This window comes from Kryptolebias marmoratus, linkage group LG4 (assembly GCF_001649575.2).
Source record: "Kryptolebias marmoratus isolate JLee-2015 linkage group LG4, ASM164957v2, whole genome shotgun sequence".
Lineage (NCBI taxonomy): Eukaryota > Metazoa > Chordata > Actinopteri > Cyprinodontiformes > Rivulidae > Kryptolebias > Kryptolebias marmoratus.
This window is the reverse complement of record NC_051433.1, coordinates 29,304,583-29,331,402: the sequence shown is the minus strand read 5'-3', so window position 1 is coordinate 29,331,402 and position 26,820 is coordinate 29,304,583. Positions and strand designations below refer to the sequence as shown.

The window sequence follows — 26,820 nt, the reverse complement described above, 5'->3', positions numbered from 1 at the left end:
GGTTCTGGTCTACTTTGTATCCCCAGAACCAGAACCAAACATGGAGAAGCAGCTTTCAGTTTCTATGCACCATCAATCTGGAACAAACTCCTGGAAAACTGCAAAACAGCCGAAACACTAAATTCCTTTAAATCAAAGCTGAAAACTCACCTGTTTAGCCTTTGATTAGTAGTCTGCAAACAAATTCAGGTGTAAAGCTGCTCTGAACAAAATATCTTAATACATATTGACCATCTCCTTATGATTATCGAGTAAATCTGCTCGAGGAATTTTATGATTTTATGTGATGATTCTAAAGTTCTGATGATCTACTGTGTGATGTTTTTGATCATTGTAATGATTCTACTGATGGTTTTATGATGTAAAGAACTTTGAATGCCTTGCTGCTGAAATGTGCTATACATTTTTGCTATACTTTTTACACAAACACAGGCAAAAACAAATATTTTCTGCCTCTCCTTTTTGGTGATAACAGTGATCACTGAGGCTAACACCAAGCGAACATTTCACCACATCCATCCTGATTTAGTCTAAGCATAAAGTTGATACGGTGTCTTTTTTTTTTTTTTTTTTGCTAATGTTAGGATATTTTCTGTTTGCAGTCACAATTTAGGTTTCAGGTTGGGAAATTCAATTCTGCTAATGATTTATATACCACCAATTCTCAACAAAAGTCATCTCAGGGCACCATACAAAGACGTAACCAGTCCGAATCATAAATCCAATTTAGTTCAAACCAAATACAAACAAATCCATCAAATGTTGTTGTGTGAAATTTCTCTTTAAACTTTATTTTGCAGGTCCTTCTTAAACAATGAAAGCTGTTGTTTCATTTGAAGGACTCTTGTAGTGTGATGTCTGATAAATAGACCCTGAGTTTTTCATTTCATGTTGCAGTGACAGTAGCTGACCAGAAGAGGTCAGTGGATGCATTACTATGTTCAGCAGGTTCATCAGATTTCACTTCTGTTAAATCAGCATGGAAAGATGTCAAAACAGCTTCACAAGTAACACAAAAACTCTCTGGAACTTAATCTTTTTTTGGCATACAACAATATTATTTTTGTCCTCAGGTACCTATGGGCCGTTGGCAAAAATGTGTGGAAACGTTGGAAGAAGAGATTCTTTGTGTTGGTTCAGGTAAGCACTTGGATAATGACTCAACTAATTTCTGCAATATACATCAAACACATACTCTAATGGAAAATAATACTAAATGAAAAAACCGTGCAACATAATAATAATAATAATAATAATAATAATAATAATAATAATAATAATAATAATAATAATAATATAAAAAACAGTATAACAATAACATTACAGTAATTGTAGCAGAGACTAAAAATAATCTTAAATTAAGACAAAACAACATCAGCAACAATGATTAAGAAAACCTTGATTGTTGAAGAAAACAACAAATGAAAATTTAGTTTAAGTAAGGGGATATAGTGATACTTTTTCTCCCTTTCCCACATTTCTTTCTTTTTCTTTTTTTTTTCCTTGCTTTAAATATCTGCATAATGTGATGACAGTACAACAATACAACATAAAATTTCGATGCATTATGCAGGAGTGCCAAACTCAGTTACACAAAGGGCCAAAAAGAAAACTTGGTCCTATTTGAGGGCCATTCTCAGGCAATGTTTACCAAAAAAATATATGAATTGACTTTGGTTGCAGATGTAATATGTCATATTATTATATAAAAATATAAATTACTTTTTTCCCAAGACATGAATTACAACAAAAAATAACTTTTTGATCAAAATTTAAAAGACACAACAGTAGCATTCATTTCTTATACTTGGCTCTTTTTTCCCAAAATACATTTTCTCACAATCCATCAATTGGCTAGAAAACATATCACAAAAATACAAATATACATTTTAATTTGAAAGAGGAGTCTACAAAATAATAATATTAATATATACTGTATACATTTAAGCAGACTTTCTGTAACCTGATCCTTGGCTGCCAGCTTTGTTTTGCTTTGTTATCTGTTGCTTTTTTCACATCAAAACCAAAGATTACTGAAAATTCAACAAAAATGTTCTCAGCTTCAGAGTGGGCTGAGTGCCTTGAGAAGCCTACTAGAGGAAGCTCAGTTTATGAAGCAAAATGAAACACGATGGATAATTTGATCTATCACTGACGAGCCAAATCTGATGCATTTCAAACATTTTGTTTTAACTTTTTTTTTCTTTAACTCTGTTTAACTCTGTAACAAGGGCCATATCTGGCCCATGTACTTTGAGTTGCATTATGGTCAAATTAATAAATAATCTATTAACTAAATTAAAAATAGTATGTGTATATATATAATAATAATAACAATAATAATAAGTATGAAATGTTACCTTGTTACCTTGAAGTTTTAGCGTTCAATTTGTTTTCATCAAACTATTTTTCTCAGTTAATGTGTTTAAGGAAGATTTTCTCAGAATCAAAAAAAGAAAGCCTAAAAGATAAAGATAAGATAATATTTGCTCACATGTTCTTAGCTCTGATGAATATTAATATCAAACACTTTTTATCCCTTTATTTACCAAGTTGTATACAATGATAAGAGTTAGAAAATTAAATCTAAGACTGCAGACAGATTGTATTTTACTCTGTGTTGTCAGAGAAGTTGTTGTGGAATATGGCAGCTTATCCAATATGACCAACTTAAATCAAGTCAGGGATTCAACAAAGTGTGAAACAGGTTTTTACCAGCTTTCATAAAATAAAATAAAGAGTGCTCCTTCGTGGATGTAATATTTATACCAACCACATGTTGTGTGTGCAGAGGAAGAGAGATGCAGCCAAGCTGTCTTCTCTCTGCGGTCACACAAATGATGGAGAGGCCAAGCAGGCTTTTGTCAGGGGATAGTTGGGGGGTGGGTGGGGGAGATGAGGCAGTAGCAGCCATTTCCTGGTGGGTCTGCACTGAGAGGTGGGCAGCAAGCAGGCGGGAGGAAAAGGGGTGGGCGGCAGTAGGCCTGTCTCTTGTGCATTAGGGAGGACATGTCTCAAAGCTACAAGTTGACAGGGGATTGACAAAGTCGAGTGAACACTAGTTGGTCTAACACTTGCAGCTAGAAAAGCCGGAGCCCCGCCAACTTGAAGCCTCTCACTTGCTCCCAGCTAAATATATAGCAAGTGACAAATACTGGTCAATAGACTGCACACTTGTGTGTTTGTGTTTGTTTTCCTACCCGTGTGTGCATGGAGGTGTGAGTGAAGCAGCGGATGTAAGGAGTTATAGCTGCTGTTTGAGAAATACTGTGAAACAGAAAGTCTTTTTTAATCGCTGTCTTACTCACTGAAACAATAAAAATTGCATGTTTAAAACAAGACGAATTAACAATTTTTTTTACTCTATTATCAACCTTCTCTCAGATTATCCTCTCCAAAAATCCATGTCACACAATTTCTTCTTGAAATGTAAGGTCCATGTGGTCATTTATCTCAGAATTTGTTACATTTGTGACTTTTACTACACCTTCTTTTGTCAGACTGAAGATTGCCAGTTTGATGTGAAATACATAGTATTAGAATATGTTGTTCTAAAATTAAAAATGTAACAATTTATTACTTACATTTATTTGTATTTTTGCCTAGAAATCATTTAAAACTTTGAGGTGTTTGCATTTATTTTTTAAGTCCATATACAATTTCCTTTTTATTTATTGAATCAACACACATCTGATTCTTAATAAGACTTTATTTTAGCACTTTAACCAAGACCTTTAAAAATAAAAAAAACTCTGATGGAGTGTTTGCAACAGGGAAATGTGATGTGATCTCAAACAAACAAATATACAGTGCATTAGCTCATGCCAAGCGAAATGAGACTTTTCAGACATCCACAGCTTTTGAACCAAAATAAACAACTTTTGGTTCAGGAACAAAGTAGACGTTATGTTGAATAAAATGTAAATCCACAGAGTCCAGAGAGTAATTTCTGTTTCTAAGCAAAGTATCAAACATTCTTAATTAGACTACATAACAATAGGAAGGTAAACAACCTTCCTAGCATCAGCTGCTGTAGGAGACATCTGAATGCGAACAGTTGCACAATCTAGTCTCATTAAGGCCCTGTCCACACAGGAACGGTGTTTTGTAGATTTGCAAATGCTTTTTTATTGTTTCAGCTTTGCGTCTAGTGTGTTCTTAGGTTTACACAGTAAATGCATTCATGTTCTGTTGCTGTTATAACTTCTTGTCACTAGAGGGCTCTACTGTAACAGCGTAGCTGCCCTACACTGTCACAGTTTAGGGCATAGAGACTAAAAAATGAGATGAATAGTAAGAATGAGGCTGAACCATGTTCTGCAATGGTAGTTCCACAGTTGCTGTTTCACTTTGAGTCTTCTTTTTCATTACATCTTCCACAACAGCATTCACACAAAAATGGCATTTTAGGAGCCCCTGAATGGTATGCTGGTGTAGACTGTCAGTCATCCAGGACATGGCAAATTCAAAAAAAAATTGAAAAACAGACAAACAAAAAAACTGGACTTCTATTCTGTAATTGACAACATTTCTCTACAGTTCAAAACTGTAGAGTGTGGAGTTCCAAATTTTAAATTGCAAGATGCTCTGTTTATGCAGCTAAATTCACATGTAGATTAAACTCACTCCCCTTTCACTGGAGAGTCATTAAAATCTTTGTCATCTCTCACAAGAGAGATGCTTTGGTCACATGCATGAAGGTGTGTATTACAGTGAAAATGACTGGGTATCAGGCTTAATGCTCCTTTGTCAGTTTTAGAAAAAAATCTAAGACCTCATTCTCTGTTCAAAGTTGGTTTTGTTGTTTGATGTAAATGGCTTCCTTCCTTCTCTCAAACCATTTGTCTTCTCTGCCCAAAAAACAAACATTTTGGTCCTCAGGAGAATGTCCCTTATCTTATTGAGGTGTAGGTGCACAGCTGAGTCTTGTCCTGAGGAGCTGGTTCTTCTGTGTTGAGCCATATGTCTGTGGAGAGACTGTTCTGGACATTCATCGCTACATTAAACTGCATACACCACACCACTCAAGTTGTGTTTGGGTGTTTTGTCTCCAGCAACTTAAGAGATGACAACGTAAAAGGACTCTTGGCCTTCCAAGCATGAACAGTTTTAGTAAAAATACAAGTTATTTTTATTTAGAAAGCTGTGTTCCTGTCTGTTTGAATTTACATAGTTAAATTTTAAAATACTTATATTTCAGGGGGTGGGTATTGGGGTGTGGGTTTGTTAAATCGGAGATGCTCTGATTTAGTCATTTAGATTGGAGTGTTTTTGCGAGTCAGCTCATTTCTATGACATGTTAAATAGAACAGTATCTTGTTTATTATTTTTATTTACTGACACAATACACATAATTAATATTTGCCCATAATAGCCGCAGTAGTTTCATTTTTCAGGTCTCAACTGAACAGAGGGTTTGATTTTTTTTCATACACTGATGTAATAACAGCACTATCACTGATTAAAAGTGGGTTAGACATTCAAACCACTTGAATTAAAAGATGGTGTATTTTAAACTTGAATTAGTAGAACTGAATCTGACAGTATGCCAACACAAAAACAAGTGTAACGTTAAACCAAAACAACCAGCAAGTGGCGATGAAAGAGAAGGAAAGATTTTCTTTTACGCTTTATTATCTACTTTTTAACTAAAACTAAAAATTTTCACTTCAGTAACTTAAGCCTTTTACAACAGACTCAACAGTGTTTTCACTCACAAACATGAAAAAAGTCCAACTATTGAGAAGTCCTTTTAAAAAGACTCAAAATATATAGCTTTAGCTGAGTACCCACCCACTGAGTATGTAAGAAACAATGTCTTATTAAAATGACTCACTTCTTTAAGCATTAATCATAAGGCTGACATAACAATCAGAGAGCTGTTTCTTTCTTAACATTTTTTGCCCAGGCAAAGGCACATTGACAACAGGCCCATTACGTAAAAGTGGGTCATGATTATTAAGATGGCTGCCACAGCTAAGCGGCCTTAGCAAACACAAAAAATGGCTGCAACTCAGCCAGGTTTATAGCTATTGTACTCAAATTCGGCATGAAAGTAGCTGACACTAATCTCCAATACAAACTTTGAGCTCAAGATCTTTGATTAAAACTAAAGGTAGTCTCTCCCTGCACTGCGAGTCGTTAGCAAATGGCATTAAAGAGGGAGTCTCTCAAATGTGTCCAGAACGTTTCATGACTTTTATGGGATTCTCATCTTACTCGCACTAGTTGCAGAGGCAAGCAGCCTCATTGCTTGAGTTTTGAACAAATTTAAAAAAATTGTGAGTTGTAGTAGGCCTCTCGAACCCATCTGAAATTTGCCATAGGCATGTCCAACCTGTCCTGCAGGAAGCTCTGCTCTGACAGAAAACATCAGGTCTAAAAACCACACTGATAAATAACAATTATTGAAAAACTGTTCAATATCTGCCTATTTTAATTTAAAAAGTCTACTGCAGTAGAATAATTTATAAATGTGGTGACAGCTGTCAAGGTGTGTACGAGGTGGGCAGAGGTGGACAACAAAATATTGACCGCGGCCAAGAATTCAGTTTGTAAGCTGTGCACATGAAAATTGGCCTTGATTTTTAAAAACTGGCTTCTCAAAACACATTCTTGTGCCTCACTTGTCACTTGTTCACAAACACCCAGTGTGCAGTGAAATTAGTATAATTAGTATATTTTTTACCAATTAGTCTTCCAATAGTCACAGCTCAGTGAGATACCCCTTTAACTGATTAAACATAATGTTTTTCAAACTTTCCAATTAACTGCTGAAGTTACGGCTGTCTGATTGTCAGCAAAATATCTCACAAAACACTAGACAACTTTTATTAAAACTTTCAGAAAAGCATCATTAGATGAACATCTACTACTGATTAAATGAAGCCTAGGCGTAAATTCAGACTGGAAGACCTGCTTCAGCCTCACCTGCATCTAATTGCTGCGTCGAGCACCTCCACTCCAGCCTATCAGCATGAGACCGCGATGGAGGCGCGGTCTGATGCTGATAGGACTTTCATCATGGCCCCATCTGTTCGCCGGCCGATCTTCAGCCCACCTCCACCCCTTCTCCATCCCCAGTTTCCCATGTCCCTCAAGCTTCCTTCCCCTCTTCGACCTCCACCACCAGTGTCCGGCCCGGGGAAGACGCCTCTAACGCTCAACCTGAGCTTCTCGTCGAAGCGCATTGCTATTGTCGACACTCGCGTCTTCCGCTGAGGTCCGAGCGCCAAATATCTTGTCATTCATGTCAAATAAAACCATTTAATTGCAGCTTCTCTTTGTCGTGGGTCTCTCCAGGTTGAAATTTATGATCAATCCAATTCAAGAAAGCTGCCACAGTCAGCTGACCTTATGAAATACAAACGGCTACAACTCAGTCATTTTTACAGATGCTGAATTAAAAATTGTTGCGGTAGAAGTACAGCCAATGAGTAAGGACGGCAGTGGCTCAGGAAGTAGTGGTTTGTCCTATAACTGAAGGGTTGCTGGTTTAACTCCCTGCTCTATCTGTTTCAGCTTCACCTGCCTTGCCTCTTGGTGGTGGTCAGAGGGCTCAGTGGCGCCGGTGTAACGGCAGCCTCACTTCTGTCAGCCTGCCTCAGGGCAGCTCACCATCATCAGTGGGTGGATGACTAATTGTAGTGTGAAGCGCTTTTGTGGTCCTTGGACTAGATAAAATGCTATACAAGTGCAGGCCATTTTACTTTGTAAAGGTTTCATCATAATCTATTTACTCATTTATTTATGATATATTTGCTAGCAGACAGCCACACTGTCTTGCAAAAACATTATCACCCAACTTTTTCCTTTCAGCAGTGGGTGAAAGCAAAGCTAACAAATGCCTCATGAGTCTACACTTAAGCTATACTTATCTGGTAAATTATTTGTTTGATCTATATATTTTTTGTTCTGTTGGAGTTTAAAAAAACTCTGTTTGAAAGTAAATTTGTGAACCCTCATACCAAATCTAGCAAGTCATCTCTAACATTCATGCATTTTTCATAATGATGGGAGCAGAATTTAGTCCAGTCATGGTTTTCACTCTCCCTTACTGTCTAATTCCTCATCACTGCTTGGCTTTCTTTCCTTCAGTTGACTGACAGATGAGAGAGAAAGAGTGAGTGAGGATGGCTGACAGAAAGCTGGCTGGCTGAGTACTTTAGACTATGATTTGCCTTTGTGGTGTCCTGGAGGCCAGGGAGCTGCTGGAGAGTTGGTCCTGCGCTCTCCATCTTTTACTTGGCCTTAGGTCTCATCAGTGCTGTCTTGGAGAATCTAATTTGTCACACAAACACATGCACACACAGGCACCCCCTCCCCCAACACACACATACGCATAGAATGCAGCTGCAGCAAAGAGTGAGAGCTGCCACTTGCAGCAGCAGACGTGGTGACAGAGGCAGATTGGCCAGGCTTTGTTATTTGTGACGACAGGTCGGTATGACTGGCAGCTACTGTAACAGCAGGCTAGCTACAGCTAACAACATAGTGTCACTACTTTTTCTTAGCCTCACAGGGGGTGGTGAGAAGACCTCCAATGCCAAGAAAAGGCATTAAAGAAACAGTAGCAGAGCTAGTATGTAGGCTCAAGAAGTTTAAAAGGTATCTGTGTTGCGATTCACAAAAAAACTTTTCATTTGTGTTAGTTGTGTTTACTGACACAAGTGACTGATCAGTGGAACAGGTGGTGCAGCTGCTCGACCATTTCTTAGGTGGGGGTGCAAACTTGTGCTTTCAATATCCTAATTTTTGACTTAAGAACATATTATCACTCACAGTATTAAGACAAAATCAAGTAGTGTTCATTAATTCTAATTTAATTTCTTAGTTACAGATTTAAAAAATATTATTAAAAATGATCGCCACATTTTACTCCCCCTTCCCTCAGCGTTGAGTTGGTTCGGTTCTTCTCAGGTGAACATCGGTAGCAGCTGCCCCACTAGAGACAAACTAGAAAGCTAAGAAAGCTAAAGATTTTATTTTTTGTGTATGTGTGTTAAACTGTGTTACATCATTTCTGAGGCAGCAGCTTCTGGTGTTTGCATTTCTCACTTTATGCCTTAAAAAGCTACAGTTTGGTTCCAGTAACAACAAAATGTGTACATTTTAGATGACATTTCCATCAGAACCATGAATTTCACTCATCATACAGCCTCTTCAGAACAACTGGACCACTTTATTCTTGTTCAAACCTTAATAGCAGGTAATTTTTCTGAGATATTGTTTCCCAACATATTAAAATAAAAAACTTTAAACACCTACCATAGAGTGAATAATCAGCTGATATATAAATGCAGCTGATCTACTGCCTAATTACAGTTATCAATAAATAAATAAATTTTGTTTTATTTTTCATCAGGCTGTATGTTTTAACTAAAATAGGTTGATTATTAATTCTATGACGTTTTATTGTGAGTTTGAAAGTTAATTATACTGTTTATGATCATGTCAAATTACAGTGTTAACTTAATAATAATAACTAGTTATCCTACCAGCTACTAAAGAACTAAATAACTTACTACAAATTTTCACAAAGCCTCTTAATAAACTATAGAAGCATTGTTTTAGTTACAAAACAGTGGTACAAGTATTTTAAACTCACCAACATGTAAAACTAAGCAGACAAGAAGCTTCAGGTCTGATTTTCTCTGAGCTAACACAGCTAACAGCTAACACAGCTAACAGCTAACAGAGCTAACAGCTAACACAGCTAACAGCTAACAGCGCTAACAGCTAACACAGCTAACAGCTAACAGAGCTAACAGCTAACAGAGCTAACAGCTAACACAGCTAACAGCTAACAGCTAACACAGCTAACAGCAGAATGAAGCAGATTCTTTCCTTTAACTTGGAGCCCAACTGTCTCCTAAACATGGTTAGAGGTTCCAGGAGTTTATTTCATTATCTTTGATTTGACTTGAATGGACATCATTGTGGAGATTTGGCTGCCTGCCAGTTAACATGTGACGTGCCAAAAAGTGTATGTCTGTAGTGTCGTGTCATCCGTGAACAATCCATTAAAACAAACAAATCTTTTGAGTGAATGAACTGAACCAAATCACTTTATTAACTGATTTGTTCCTTTCTCAGTACAGTGGAGCTCAGCACAAGAAAGTGGAACTCCTGTGTTCTGTGATTCACTTGTGACATGAACTACACAACAGCGTGCGCCGTGCGGACGGAGAGAGACTGTTGTTGATGCTTGAGCGGATGTGACTTGTGATTTGCTCACTGCAAATGAACTACATGTATCGCTCAGTGAATGAAACACTGTCTGACTCTGCCCTGCATGATTCTAACCATTACCTCCTTTCGGGGATATGGTCTCATGCCATTGGCAATGGCATCTGTTTCTCCAAGCTAATATGGCTAATATTGAGCCAAGCCCCATGAAAATAAATGCACACACACACCCTCCATCCCCATTATCTTAATAGACAGGTACACATAAAGTAATGAGAGGAGAGGAGACAGAAGAAGTGAGAGTGAGACTCACAACAGAGCAAGCTGCAGCAGCGACACGGGGGTGGGAGTGAGTGGGAGGGGGCTGAGTATGTAGGACAGGCTACAAGTCTGTTTTGAGAAGATCATGAAAAATAATGATAATGATAATAATAATAATAACAATAATAATAATAATAATAATTATAACACATAAAATATTATTATGATCCCCCTCTGTGCTTTTACTGCAATAATAATAATAATAATAATAATAAAAAGACAGAACTTGTGTCTACATTTAATGAATGTGCTGCTTTAATGAATTTAATGAATGTGTTGCGGTACTCACTAACATCGGCACAGAGAGGAGAATCTGTCAGAGAGCGCAGGGGAGTGATTCGTACAATGAACAAACTACCAATTTGCGCATGTGTACACACAGAGAAGTGCCAGTGAGGAGTGATTAGTTCACATAGTACTGTGCTGGAAGTGGCACTGTGTCTGACAATCGCATACTGCACAAATAACCTGCATGAACTGAACATTTCAGTAAACGAATCTTTAGTACAAAATATTTTAATGTACTGATTCTAGTGATTCAATTCACTCAAAATAACTTAAAGTTGAAGACAGTGATGTGGGACTGCATTCAGCAACTAATGCATCTAAAAAGCCATATTCTAAATGTGCAAATATTGAGCTGGTTGTAAGAGGAAAAAAGTTAGAAAACGTTTGTCCTCTGAGATTTCTTAGATCTTTATTTTTTGATCTACAGTGTTACTATAAAAACGTAATCTTTTTATACAAAAGATCATAACTAAAATTTAGTTTTATAACAGACAAAATTAGTACTTATAACTTTTTTTTAATCCTTTGATCATTCTTTTAATCAAATTGCAGCAATTATCATACTCACAATTCATTCCTTGGTCTGCAAAAAGTTGTAACTCTCCCCTATTTTGTAATAAAACCAAAAAAATTTTTTATACTGCCTTGCTTTTTGTGTAGGCATTTCAGAGGTTCAAACTAAGCTGTGATCCCCAGATTCCAATGCAAAACCCTGAGCTTATACTAAATAAACTAATTACCCACAAGACATTATTAAATATTATTATTTATTTATGCACTGAAGATGTTTGAATATTAACTCTACTAATTCTTATACTATTTCAAGAGACGGTGTCAATTTTACAACATCTGTCAGTTGAGAACACAAACAGTAATAGACACACACATACTCCCCCCACACACACACACACATTGAAGTTAACTATGTGTACATATGGCAACTGTGGTGTGAAAAGATGTAAGAAAAAATGATTCTGGTAACTTAGTTTTATGGCTTTTTCACTGACTACTAATAATGTATGTGGTTTAGAAAATCCTCCTGATATGTCATGCTGTCATGTTAAGTTTATTTTTGAATGCATATAGTGGTGGGAATAATTGTTTGATGTCCTGCTGATTTTGTAAGTTTGCTCACTTACAAAGATATGAACCATCTCTTATTTTTATAGTAGTTTCATTTTAATAGAGATAGATAGAATATCAATGTAAAATTTTGAAAAAAATACATTAGCTAAATTGTACAAATTGATTTTTGTCTCATTAGGTGAAAAAGGTATTTAATCTTCTACAGCCCAGCCAGAATCAGTCAATCAATCAATCACAGACATCTAAAGGGCAATTTTCCCGTTTGGCAAATCCTTTTTTTGCTACTCTGGTCATGTTCTACCCAGATTTTTTTGTTTACTAAAAGAAGTCTGCTGTCTTTGTTTTCTGTCTTTGTACCCCCCTACACCCACTTCACCTGCCTCAGCCTGTTTTGTACCCACTTTTGTTTGCTTCATACCCAATTTGTCACTGCTTCCTACCTACCTTGGCAACCAACCCAAGATTAATGATTTTATGTGGAGTACACTTTTGAAATGAAGATAAGCAGACCAGAACAAGTTTTATTATTTTTCAAGCAAGGTTGTGCTTTCCCTATAGCAACATTCACTTCCATGCATCTGTGCTGTTCAGGGTCTGTGCCTGACACACGTGTTTTATACACAACTGAGAGATTGCGTAAGATGAAGAAGTTTTTCATTTCCTGCAGGAGAAAGGATCTTTATTCAGCAGTCAGCAAAAATAAACTATATATCAATGCAAATAAAACGCATTACCAAACGTGTATTCATACTGCTATCACATAGCACCTATTTATAATTACACACACACAGGCCAGCTTATAAATTGTCGCCCTATAAAATTGTTGACTGTGAAATAAGCGCCCATCTTAATCTTGTGTGGGTTGGCGTGGAGCTGGTGTCTCTGCTTGCATAAGTGCATGCAGGGTCATAGTCATATGTAAGTTCATGGTTGAGAAGAGGTAACAGCTTTGTATTGATAGGGTATGAAACATTGGCTGATAATTACAAATTGACAACCCCTGAGTAGAAAGTGAGGGTATGATTTCTCAGAGGGACAAATTTTCCAGCACCCATTAAAACACCACTGTTTTCAACTCTTTGTGTATAAAACACACCTCTCCACCAAATTAGTTTTTTCCATTTTAACCTCTCCACCACCATGGGTAAGAAAAAGCTCGGTCAATGGACATCTTGAGCCAGATAGCAGATCTGCACAAAGTCGGAATGAACAACAAGACCATCAACAAAAAGCTTGGTAAGAAGATGACAACTATTGGTGAGATTATTTAGCAAGGGAAGAAATAAATATTGGCCCTTTGCAAGATTTTGCCTCATGGGGTGAGGATAATGATGAAAAAATGAGGTCTCAGCATGCAGCTACATGGGAGAAGTCTGTCAATGGTATGAAGTCAGTTGAGACCACAGTCACCAAAAACCCCATTATTAGAACACCACGCTGTAATAAACTGAAGGTCCCCCTTCTGAAAAAGGCCCATGAACAGGTCTGTCTGAAGCTTTTCAGTGAACATCTAAATGATTCAGAGAAGGCTTGGAAGAAAGTGCTGTGGTCAGATTAGACCAAATTTCAGGTCTTTCACATCAACTCCATCTGCCATGTTTGGAGGTAGAGAAATGCTAGGTATGACCTGAAGAACACCATTCCCACAATAAATATGGAGGTGGTTTGGGACTGTTCTTCTGCTAAGGGTTCAGGATGACTTTAGCTCATTTAGGGGCCAGTGGATGAGGCCATGTACTGTACAATCCTTCTTTAGTCAGAACACCAAAGATGGGTTATGGGTAAGTCTTTCAGCATGACAATGACCCAAAATACATAATCGAGGCAACAAAGGAGTGGCTAAAGAAGAAGCACATTAAGGTCATGGAGAGGCCAACTAGTCTCCATATATCAGTCCTGCAGAAATTCTGTGCAGAAAGCTGGAGATTTGAGTTGCCAAGCAGCAGCCCAAAAATCTAAAAGATTTAGAGAGTTTATGCCCTCAGAAGTAGGCCAAAATGGCTTCTGAAATATGTGCAAGCCTGCTGACCAACGAGAAAGATCTTAATGTCGATCTGCCAACAAAAGTTACTCCACCAATAACTGGATCATCTTTTGTCTGATTTCACTCAATGACACACAAATCTATTTGTAACTTTTATGTTGTGGATTTAGAGGGATTTTATAGTTGGTATTTTGTCTCTCTCTATTAAAATGAACCCATTAAAAACAGAGGCTGTTCTTTTCTTTGTAAGTTGGAAACCTTACAAAATCAGCAGGGCATCAAATAAATGTTTTCTATACTGTATACCATAGTGGATACTTCCTAGGTATGGAATGAGGTCTGCTTTTTGTTTGAGCCAACTGATGGGTGTACATTTCTTCTGTGTGTGACTTGTATAGGTGAGTCAGTACACCTTTGCCATGTGCAGCTACAGAGAGAAGAAGGCTGAACCTGTGGAGCTTCTTCAGCTTGATGGCTACACTGTGGACTACACTGATCCTCAACCAGGTGAGAGGAACCACAATTTAGGTTTAAAATTAACTGCCACTGCACAATCAAAATCAACTCTAACAGCTGTTTCAACCCATTTTGTTTATAAATGCTCAAAAGTTTATGTAATGTGGCCAAATTGTGTAACCACACTGCCTGGTTTATTCTGTTGTTCTTATTTGGCCCAGTTTACCATGATCCTGATCCACGATCCATGCATCATTTATCATTGTTCACAATGTCTGGAATATATTTTGGATGTAGTGTTCTCCCATACACCTTTAAACCAGATAATTGTCATAATGTCTACTTTCTCCTGGGATTTCCATGATTTTAAATTGACTTAACCCTCCTGAAGTGCTTGTAACTGAACAGAGGAAGAGAAGTCCTTGCAACTTCAGGTCCATTTGACATGAAGGCCATGAAGGAGTTAGGGAGCTCTTATTTTTAACAGAAAGCCTGTGACACAAACCTGAACTGAGATTTAAAAAATTTTAAAGAAAGAATGGTAAAATAATTTGTAAGCTACTTATTCCTTAAGCCATTACCTCATCAGTCTTGATGGGACCTCCAGTTCTCTGTAATGTCACTGGTATTCATTTTTTTCTCTACTTATAGATGAGATCTTCACTATATTACGTTGGATATCTAATAGTGATGGGTCCAATGGCTATGTGCTGATTCTTTAACGAGCTGTTTAGCTGGTTCTGAACCAGCTCTTTCATATCAGATGCAGCTCTTCACCTATAGTACTCTATGAAAAGCCATTTGAGATGCTCTCAGTGCTAACATGTCTTGCCAGATCTCACAGTATTGCATGGGATTGCACATAACTTCTTTATTAAGATTTTACCAAAACTGTTAAAGTATGTCATTGCTGAGCAAAAAAGGATTTTGGTTCACATCTCAGACATGGATGCTGGCGGGCGATATGCATTCCTTCAGAGTGTATATAATGGATTTTATGTTAGCATGACACCTGCTTTATTACTTCTTCTGTCCATTTTTCAGGTCTAGATGGTGGTAGGACATTCTTCAACGCTGTAAAGGAGGGAGAAACTGTGATCTTCGCCAGTGATGACGAGCAGGACCGTATCTTGTGGGTTCAGGCCATGTACAGGGCCACGGGTCAATCACACAAACCAGTGCCTCCTACCCAGGTCCAGAAACTCAATGCCAGGGGGAGCACTGCACCACAGCTTGATGCACCTATATCTCAGTTCTGTAAGTTTTGGGTTCTCATACTTTAGTTATCATACAAAAAAACAATGTAACTAATGATCTATTTAACAACTAACTTATTTTTGTAAATTAGAAATATTTTTGAGAGGGTAATTTCATTTTTTCAATTTCTGTGATATTAGAGAAAATTATTATAACTCGAGATCAACTTCACATTTAATCAGACTGAGCTTTAATGTATTTATTTTCTGCTTTCTAATTTCTTGTTCTCTGAGTTCTATGTTACACTTAGTCTGTTCTTGTAATCTACTGTATATCTTTTTAAATATAGCGAACAAACATGTAAGTTTGATTTCATAATGTATTGTAAATACTCTAAACTGCTACTGTAATTCTGTTATTCTTTCACCTCATGCTGCTTCTGTCCTTGAACTGCTGTTGTGGTAAAGTGCTTGTGGCTTTGCTGTGTGTCTTTATGTTTTCTGTTTGTTTCTTTTTTCTTTGTTTTCTCTTGTAAACCCTGATTATTCTGCTATCCTGTAGCTGGATTAAAGGGTAAGTGCCTTTACCCTCTTTTCTTTTTTTCCTTTTTCTTTCTTTGTCTTTAAGTTTTTGATGGCCATTACTCTCCCTCTTCCTCTGTATAGTTGTTGTGTTTGACAAAAAAGTACTCATACATACATACATACATACATACATACATACATACATACATACATACATACATACATACATACATACATACATACATACATACATACATACATACATACATACATACATACATACATACATACATACATACATACATACATACATACATACATACATACATAGTTCCAATTCACTTTAAGCTTGGATCTTGAGGCTTGAGAATTCTTCGCAGTATCTCAGCTGTTCCTAGGACTGAGCTCTTCTAGATAAAGATCTCTGAGGTTGTTCCTGGGATCTGTTGGAGCCACTCTTCCAGTTTGGAGGTCACAGCACTGAGTGCTCCGATGACCACTGGAAGCATTGAGACCTTGACTCTCCAAAGCTTCTCTATTTCCTCTTTCAGCTCTTGGTATTACTTCAACATCTTCTGTTCTTTCTTCTTGATGTTACTGTCACTTGGGTTTGCTACACCTATGACTATGACCTTCTTATGTATCTTATCAACCACCATTATATTGGCTTGGTTAGCCATCACCTGTTTTGTCAGTCTGGGTCTGGAAATCCCACAGTATCTTAGCCCTGCCATTTTCCACTACCTTTGGTGGAGACTTCCACTTTAACTGGAGGACCAGTTCATACTTGGCACAGATGTTCCTGTACACTATTCCAGCCACTTGGTTGTAGCCTTCCATGTATGCTTTGCCTGCCTGCAACTTACATCACGCTATTATGTGCTGGACTGTCTCAGGGGCATCTTTGCACAGCCTGCATCCTTGGTCCTGCCTGGTATGATAGATCCCGGCCTCTATTGCTCCTGTGCTCAGGGCCTACTCTTTTGCTGTCATGATTAGTGCTTCTGTGCTGTCCTTCAGCCCAGCCCTTTCAAGCCACTGGTAGGATTTGTTGATATCAGCCACTTCCTCAATCTGCCGGTGGTACATGCTGTGAAAAGGCTTATTTTTTCATGATGGTTCTTTTTGTTTTTTTGTTCATACTCGTCCACATTGGGTTTCTGCTGCCTGAGACATTCACCTAGCAGATCATCAAAGAGACCTTTGTTCCTGATGTACTCCAGGATTTTGGTTGTTTCATCATGTGTAGTGGCTCTGATTCTCACAAGTCCTCTGCCTCCCTCCTTTCTCTTAGTGTACAGTGTCAGGGTGCTGGACTTAGGGTGAAACCCTCCATACATTGTGAGGAGCTTTCATGTCTTGATGTCAGTGGCTTCTATCTCCTCCTTTGTGCAAGTTATTATTCCAGCAGAGTATCTGATGACTGGCACTTCATATGTGTTGATGGCTTGGACTTTGTTCAATATATATACCATGTAAACAAAAAATGGTCAAATATTAGCCAGAAATATACCATAAACTTGTGATAGCTACAAAATGCCCATGATTGAGGTGCAACTTGCTAAAGCACATTTAATAAAATGTTAGAATAGTTAGGCCTATTTATACAATATAAAGTCAAAAGTATTCACTCACCTCCCTTCAAACAAATGCTGTTGTTCCCAATCACTTTCACTTTGTTATAATACCATTAACAGTTGACTGTGAAATATTTAGTAATGAGAAAATTTCACGACAGGACTTATTGCACAGATGGCATCCTGTACCACACTGGAATTCACAGAGCTCCATTCTTTCACTATTGTTTGTATAAGCAGTTGTCATGCCTAGGTGCTTGATTTTATACACCTGTGGCCATGGAAGTGATTAGAACACCTGAATTCAATGGTATGGATGGATGAGTGAATACCTTCGGATCTATCTATCTATCTATCTATCTATCTATCTATCTATCTATCTATCTATCTATCTATCTATCTATCTATCTATCTATCTATCTATCTATCTATCTATCTATCTATCTATCTATCTATCTATCTATCTATCTATCTATCTATCTGCTTAACTATCCTTCCCATTTGAGCAGAAGTTTTGTTTTTTTAATTAACTCACATGATTTTCAGCACAATGAATAGCTGTAAGATACATTTGAAACCTGAATACACCTTTATGCCACATTACTTCTGTGCACCATTAAGAAAGTACAGTTAGACTACAGGAAGGTATAATGATATTGTGGAGTGTGCAACATGACATCATCAGAACCTCATCAAGTTTATGATGTTTAAATTCACATTTTATTTAGCTTTTACTGAGATGCCCATTAACAAGTTAATATTAGATTCAATTCATTAGTACTTCTGTTTATCATAGGATATTTATTAAATAACATTTGCTTTGATCAGTGATTTGCACATTATGGAACAGAGTCAGAGCTAAATAGACCTCTTATATATAGAGTTAACAGTTTCAGATCTTTCTGTCTCAATAAATCCCAACAGGTAATATAATATGATTTATATCTAACAGTTTTTAGCAACATATGAGGAATATTTCTCTCTTGTCCTTATTGTGACAACAGTGTTTACCTGTTGAAATCTTTTTATTCTTCACTTTCCAATAATAGGCTACAACCTGTTGTTCTATGTTAATGAGTTTTTCATTTGTTTTTTCCTGTAATTTTATTCATAGGATCAAGGTATTTTGAGTAGAAAAACATAAAATGTTGTATAGAATGCCCCTTTTCATGTGAACATGCTCAGAAATCAAAGCAGAAATGAACAAAGTAACATTAAAACCACCGTTGTGGTACCTATACATTCTTAGAAGAGTTATAGACTTTGTCAAACCAGGCTAAAGGAAGTAAACTCAGAGCAAAGTTAAAGTTCCAGAGAATACAAAGACCCACAGACATGGACTTAAAAGGGTTGAATGAATGTAATCATGTTTATTTCACATTTGCAATGTCTCAAACTTTTAATAAATCGAGTAAAATGTGACATGTCACCTGATCAGAACACTACACAAACATGAAAAATAACTTTCTCATTTTATTTATCTGTAGAACATAAAACAGATTAGTGTTTCAAAAGAACTGGGTTCAGGCCAGCACACCTAATTAATAAAGAAATGCTTGTGCGTTTGTGTAAGTGAATTTAGTGCAAGAGCTGTTTTTGACACAACCACTGGAGTCCCACTGTGTCCCAGCAGCTGGTAATTACCAAGTTAAAAGTGCCAGGCCATGAATAATACAGTGTGGTTGCTGCACAATTAAATTGGGCAGAAATCACTCAATGTTACCAAATAACTATGTGTCAGTTCACACCTGAATCAGTGCAATGAATAATAAACATAATAATCATGTCACTCCCACACACCCAGCTCCCAGCCCACTCCCCCCAAAACCAAATATGCAACATTAAAACACTGTAACGACAAAGACAGAGCTGAACACTCAGCTTTGTGCTACTGAGATGTGAAACTAAGCTTCACAGTTTATTCCTTTTCTTGCTTTGTGCTTTGACAGTTTAATTTGTTTTGACACATCAAAATAAGATTCCAACTATACTGCAGCTACAAGAAAAGCCTGAAGTTTGGCACACTTCTTTTTATTTATTTATTTTACAACTAAACCACTAGTTTTTTATTTGTTTCATTTCTACACAAAACCTTCCTGATGTATTATACTCTGCAAAGTCTGTGTCTTCAGTTTTCTAAAAGTTTAACAATTTGTATTTTTCTGCAACAAAATAAGAAGTCATTGCTAACATATTTTATGACATCTATGCAAATAAAAAAAAAAGAATTGTAGGACGTGTTCAAAGATTTTTTCAAGTTTTTCAATAAAAAATAACATTAAATTATTATTTTACATGAACTATTCTTATTCTTTAACAACATGTTTGTCTAAATCTACAAAATTATTAACATCACAGTATTTAAAAATACCATGCAAGAGAAGTATAAGTTTTTGGTTTAGATTTCTGAGATGATCCAATGTTAATGCCCAAACTAGTTAAGTTTATTGCACATTTTCAGACATGATTAAAATAACTTAATCAGATATAAAAAATATCTAGGTGCTTATATTTTTTTACAACATTCAATACAAAACAATAATGAAAAACAAGTAAAAAAAAAAAAAATAGAACCAAAAATAATAATAGAATGGAGCCAATGTTTATTAATGAAAAGGCCTAGCCTAGCTCATGCAAGGCTAGGCCTTTTCAAAATTTTTAAACAAATACCTCACACTATTTGTTAAACTCAAAATTTGTGTTTGAGAAACACTCAGCCTTCTCTCTGTGAGAAAATGTTGAATGAATTTATTATCTTTCTTTCTTACTGTTTTATTAAGGTAATAATATGGTGAGGGGTTCTTTTTCACATGTAAAAAATAATAAATAAAATAATGAAGTCATACAGCTTATAACATACAATGATTTTTACCTCAAATCCAAATCCAGGTGTATTTGTTGACAGTCAGTAGGCCAGGATTTTGGTGGATCTGTCAAACTGGGTTCTGTTAAAATCAAATTTGGAATAACAACCAGCGTATCAGATGGACCATACATATACTGGATGTCTCACTCAGATCCAAATCATTGACTTAAATCAGTATAAACAAAGCATCTTCAGTAATTTCTACTGTAGAAAATGAAGCCAAAATCTTTCATTTTTAGGTGCTGCCATATTGTATTTTTGGAGACAGAGTCTGCACACAAGGGACATCGGGTTGTATTATTTAGTTGGAAGTCCAGTCTACCAACCCTCCCTAAACCCCTTAATAACTAATTAAAACTAATTGCATAAACAATGCACATTTTGACAAAAAGCAGCAAGATAAAAACTCTCTGAATCAATAAAAATCTATACTTGGAAAAAAAAAAGATCTAAAATGTGTTTCCATGGAGGGACAGGATTTATACGTTATATATAAGTTGCCAATTGGGGTTGCTCAAACTATGTGGCTTTAACTTCACACTTCCAGTTGACTCTCTAGTTATAATGTATCTTGGTGGAATGGAATCTATCTCCACATTACCCAGCATGCAGCCCGTCTCCTATGGTCCATCACAGAAACAAGTGGCAACAATGTCTGAACAAGAAATCTGCTTGCATATTTTTAGGCCAAAATATAAAAAAATAATAATTATAAAAAAATAAAATCTATGAATCCCCACTCCCCATCCTGGATGGATTATTGGTAACAGTCTGAGAACCACTGTCTTAACCCAAGACACAATGAGTTTAACACTCTGGCATGATATGCATTCCTTTCAGGAATGCTAGGCTAGTATTTTGTATTTTTATTTTGTGTGAGCGGTAGGCCATAAAAAGATGCTGTAAAGCCCTAAATGCATGTGAGCACCAAACGCAGGAGCAGGACTCGGCCTGGTAGTTCCTCAGTTCTGGATCTATAAATGAATATCAGCCATCAATCATTGTCAGGGCCTTCTTTCTCCAGCCCAGATGGACGGGGGTGACTAATGTCACTGCATGTTACTGTCCAGCCCTCCCGCCTCCACTCCCTCTCACTCACATCAAACAGACCTGACAGGCCACCAGCCACAGTCCAAAGGGGCACTACAATGTCACCTTTTTGGGTTTTTGGGGGGAGGGTGTCGGCGTGGGGCGTAGAGACTTGTTGAGGAGATGAAATCAGCTCCCAGCGTCCTGCTCTTTGTTTTGTTTTGTTGACTGACAGCTGGGGTGTCATCGATGGGCTGTGAAGAGGACACTGTCTGACAAATCTCACGACTGCTGCGTAGCTAAGTATAACCTTCATTCAAGGCAGTCCTGAGTTTGTTTTGCTGGGGTCCGTGGGTCCAGTGGCTCAAACTGAACACAATCTATCCAGTGTTCAATTATTCAGAAAAAAAACTTTTATGTTGATGCTAAGTCAGCATTCACACTATTGTATTCCTGCTCATGTTTCGTCCCTGCATATTTTTCAAGCAAACTATTTCTGCTTCCTTTTTACTATTTAAAACACTCATAAATCAAAATGTTCAGCTCAATCAGGAATAGGATTACATATACAACTTTTAGTATTTGTAACTTTTATACTTTTTTTGAATGATTTAAGTTAATTTACAAAAGAATTCCTCATAGAAATACATTGAGATCTCTTCAGCTAGTTGAAATACATCATTTCCTGGCCCTGTGATTGACTTGAGACTTGTCCAGGGTGTAATCTGCCTCTCGCACAGTGACCGCTGGAGACACCAGCTCCTTGTGACCTGGAAAGGAAAAAGTGGGTAAAGAAAATGAATAGATGGATGGTGATTGTTTTCTGAAATTAACTTCAGCATACTTGCTTTATTTGTGTCCTCTTTTGCTCCATATAGTTTTTAACTACTGTCTTGCTAATTTTAGCTTTTAGCTACAGCTTTGCATATTTCTATTCTATTCATTTTATATCCTCTGTTTTTTGTTTTAGCATCTTACTTACTGGTGGTGCCAAATGCAAAAGACAATCATATTTTTGCCTCTGTGTCTGTGTGTGTTATTTTGACTGTAGCTTTAGCAAAATATCTAACAAACCAGTGAACGGATTATATTAAAACTCTCATAAAGGACTCATTGGATGTACATTTACAACTGATGACTTTAAAAGTCAGACGAATTCAAGATGGCTGCCCCAGCTAAATAACCTTATCAAACACAAAAATGCTCTAACTCAGATTTTAGAACTTTTAGAACATAATTATTGGATGTATTTCTACAACTGATTGACTTTTGGAGTCAACCCAAATCAAAATGGCTAATTGAGCTTAGCAACACAAAAATGACTATGCCTGTTGTTTGTTTGTTTTGTAAACTATTGGGGAAGTTCTCCTGAACAAAGTGAGCTGTTCCTGAGTGCATGCAGAGGCAGGTGGCAGCAGGAAAATGCTGTGGTCTCACAGTTAGCTGTCAGTGCCTGTAATCATTCAGGTCCTCAGGTTCCATCTTTGTCTTTTGGTTCTGCACCCTGATGACATTGGCCACGCAGTGAAACAGCGAGTTAGCAGCTCAGCTCCAGCTGCTCCAGAGCAGGTCAGGTTTAGGAGCCTGCACATGTCAATACACTGCCTCTCAACCGTCAATGTCCTCAAAAAATGAAGAAATAAATTAAGAGACAACCATTTCTTGAAGGAATATATATTTCCTATTATCTTCCATGCCTGGTAGAGACATTTTAGTGTTGGTTAAGCTCAATTAGTTAAGGTGGACCTTTTGAATAAAATTGATGTCAAATTACAGGTGGCTCTTTGGTCTGTAGTAGTGGCTTTTTGTAGTTTTGACCAAAGATAATATGTAACTGAATAATATTTGTAATCCTTACCACAAAGGAAAGAGCTGGTTTCAGCAGTTTTTGTTTAATTTTATATAAATGTGTAAATGAAAAATCTGTGCCAAAAAGAGGCTAATGAAAAGAGGTGCAAAACAATAAGATCAGTTTGAGCTATTAGCTTGTTAGCCATTTTATTTACTTAACTTCTAGCCACTCATAGCAAAGTTCATCTGAAATCCACTAGAAAATGTATTGTGTTTAACTCATTTAGGGCAAGAAACTGAGAGGGGAAAACAGAAAGTGTCTTAACTTTAATCATGTATTAGGTTTGAAGTATATATAGATGCTGTAAAAAATTGTTTGTACCCTTTTGTTAAAGAAAGAAAAACTCATAAAAGACACTGAAATAAATTGAAACTGACAAAATTACTCATAAGGAAAAGAATGACTGAACATGAAGTAATGAAAGTCAGCCATTGCTTCTGAATTTTGATTCGAAAGAAGAAAAAAAATAAATAAACTGATGAAGCTGCCCTTGACCAAAAGTATGGCATTCTTAGAAAAGATAATAATTGAATAATGAAAATAAATCTTTTTCTTGGGTTTTCTTTGGTGGTTGGTGAAGAACAATTGAATGCATTACCACCACCAACTGGTATGGAAGGTGGAGTGGAACGACTTGAAACTAATCTGCCCACAGGGACACGTTAAACTAAGGTGTGTCCTGTAATCAGCATCACAGGTGTCTTCAATCCTGTAATCAGTCAGTCTGCCTGTTTAAAGGCTGAAAAGTAGTCACTGTGCTGTTTGGTATCATGGTGTGTACCACACTGAACATGGGGCACAGAAGGCTAAGGACAGAGTTGTCTCAGGAGCTTAGAAAGAAAATTATTGACATCATGTTAAAGATACAGACTAGAAGACCATCTCCAAGCAGCTTGATGTTCCTGTGACTACAGCTGCACAGATTATTCAGAAGGTTAATGTCCACAGGACTGGAGACAACCTCCCTGGATGTGGCTGCAAGAGGAAAACTAATGACAAGATGAGGAGCTGAATGGTAACCAGAGTTCTGAACATTTTCCAAATATATTAGAGGTGACCTCTGAGGTCAAGGTACATCAGTGTCCGATCACACCATCGATCACTGTTTGAGACAAAGTGGACTAGAAGACGACCGTGGACACCAATTCATAAAGAAGAAAGACTGGAATTTGCCAAAATGCATACTGAGAAGCCACAAAACATCTGGGAGAATGTCCTTTGAACAGATGAAACAAAACTGGATCTTTTTGACAATAAGTCACAATTCTAAGTGACCTTTATTGTCTGGTTTAGTTGAATCAGGTCTTTTAAAGAAGTCTGGATATGTTGATTCTACTTTGTAGTTCAGGCCTTTGATGTGGTCTATTAAAAACTGAGTACTTTATTCCTGTCAAGTGAAGTAAGAATCTATGGAAAACTAACTGTGGTCTTCCAAATTGTGAACTAACTTTTAACCTCCATATTAGAAGTTCCTTCTTTACATCTACCTGGAAATGTTCCTGTTATCCTTCATTTTCTCTCCCTGTTGACTCAAAACTGGCAACTTGATTAAAGAGCCCACAATGGAAACAGTGTTGGTCACATAACATTGTATTCTGGTTATCCAATTTCATGATAGAGGTCCATTTGAGATGACAGCATATTATAATTTCAGTCAGGATAATGTGAATTTTTATTGCATCCTAAAATAATACAGCAAATTCTAAATATGTGTTAAAAGAAATTTAGAATTTGGCAGAAACCTTTTTTTTTATTGAGCTCACAAACCTGACAGCAGTGTTTTATTATGGGCCCTTTCTAAAAGTTATTTGTTTTTGTTCTTTTACTTTTGTTTCCTGCTGGGCTCTAGCATGTGTTTTTTGTTTCTGTCTTCACCTCTTCTCATTGTATGGGTATGCTCTAAATGTCCAGATGCTGATCGAGCCCAAAAACACGGCATGGATGAATTTATTTCAGCCAACCCATGCAACTTTGACCATGCCTCCCTGTTTGAGCTGGTGCAGCGCCTCACCCTCGATCACAGACTAAACGACTCATACTCCTGCCTGGTAAGGAAAGATATTAAATGATCTGCTGTGGTCCTTTACAGTGTTGCACTTGGTCATGGAAATTAAACAAGATGAAAGTCCTATAAGATAAAGTAAAAAAAAGATAGAAGAGCTAAAAAAATCCAATTTAAATCCTGCCTGATCTAATTTATTTACAAAATTGTTGGATTGTTATTGCAAGTTACAGAAACTGTCTACTGTCAGAGAGATGTGAGCAAGGGTTTCATTCTGTTCTAAAAAACAGAGGATCTAGGGCCTCATGTATGAAAGACCTCACAGCTTTAATACTGAAAGTTGGTGTTCTGGCAAAATTCGATAAGTGCCTGCTCACAAAAATATTCACATTTATCAAACCATGTGCACATATGTTTCTGCACACCTTTCCTTCATACATCCCAATGTACGTGGAACTGAGCGTATACGAGGCACCTCCCCTGACATGCCTCCATTTAAATATGCAAATAGATGTAAATATGTCCTGCATGTGTGATTCTCCATTCTGTATAATCCACAATTATGTCTAGATGGACAGAAATAACGAATTTTATGGAATGTGAGTCAGAGATGCTCCTAAATAAGGTAGCTGAGCATAAAAACATATTTGACACATTGTTCTCTGGCATTTGCGCCATGCCCAAAGACAAATTACAGTGTGTGTGAAGCTCAGTTGTCAGAGCAGGGCACACCAAGAGAAGTAACAAAAAATTTAATTGTTCAGACATAAAGGTGGGAATAAAGCGAAGGACAGCTGCCCATTGCCTTTCATGCACTTACTGCACATGAATTACACACATCTTAAATTATTGAAGGGAACTGGAGCACAGATCTGCTGACAGTACACTTCTGAGGCTGAGGCATTTCCAACTTGACACATAATAATAACATAACATAATTACTGTAAACACAGATGCACTCAGGAGCTTGGTAGAACTTATATGCTTATTTATGAAATAGTTGCTGTTAAGAAACAAGATGCTGTATATCAGTGGAGCATTTCAGCCACAGTGTAGGGGAGACCGGAAAGTGTGTTCCAACTACAGATGGATCACACTCTTAAGCCTCCCTGGTAAGGTCTATTCAGGGGTTCTGGAGACGAGGGTCCATCGGATAGTCCAACCTCGGATTCAGGAAGAGCAGTGTGGTTTTCATCCTGGTCGTGGAACATTGGACCAGCTCTGTACCCTCAGCAGGGTCCTTGAGGGTGCATGGGAGTTCGCCCAACCAGTCTACATGTGTTTTGTGGACTTGGAGAAGGCGTTCAACCGTGTCCCTCGGGGAGTCCTGTGGGGGGTACTCTGGGAGTATGGGGTACCAGGCCCTTTGATACGGGCTGTTAGGTCCCTTTATGACCGGTGTCAGAGCTTGGTCTGCATTGCCGGCAGTAAGTCGGACTCGTTTCCGGTG

General features: G+C 37.3%; 1 protein-coding gene across 1 annotated transcript in view; it reads left to right on the top strand.

Annotated features, from left to right (window-relative positions):
* cadpsa (Ca2+-dependent activator protein for secretion a) overlaps positions 1-26,820 on the top strand; it is a 203,657-nt gene that overhangs the window by 100,000 nt on the left and 76,837 nt on the right. The window contains 4 exon segments of the mRNA XM_037975313.1: positions 1,074-1,140; positions 14,266-14,374; positions 15,368-15,580; positions 25,280-25,416. Coding sequence (XP_037831241.1) covers positions 1,074-1,140; positions 14,266-14,374; positions 15,368-15,580; positions 25,280-25,416 — 526 coding nt within the window.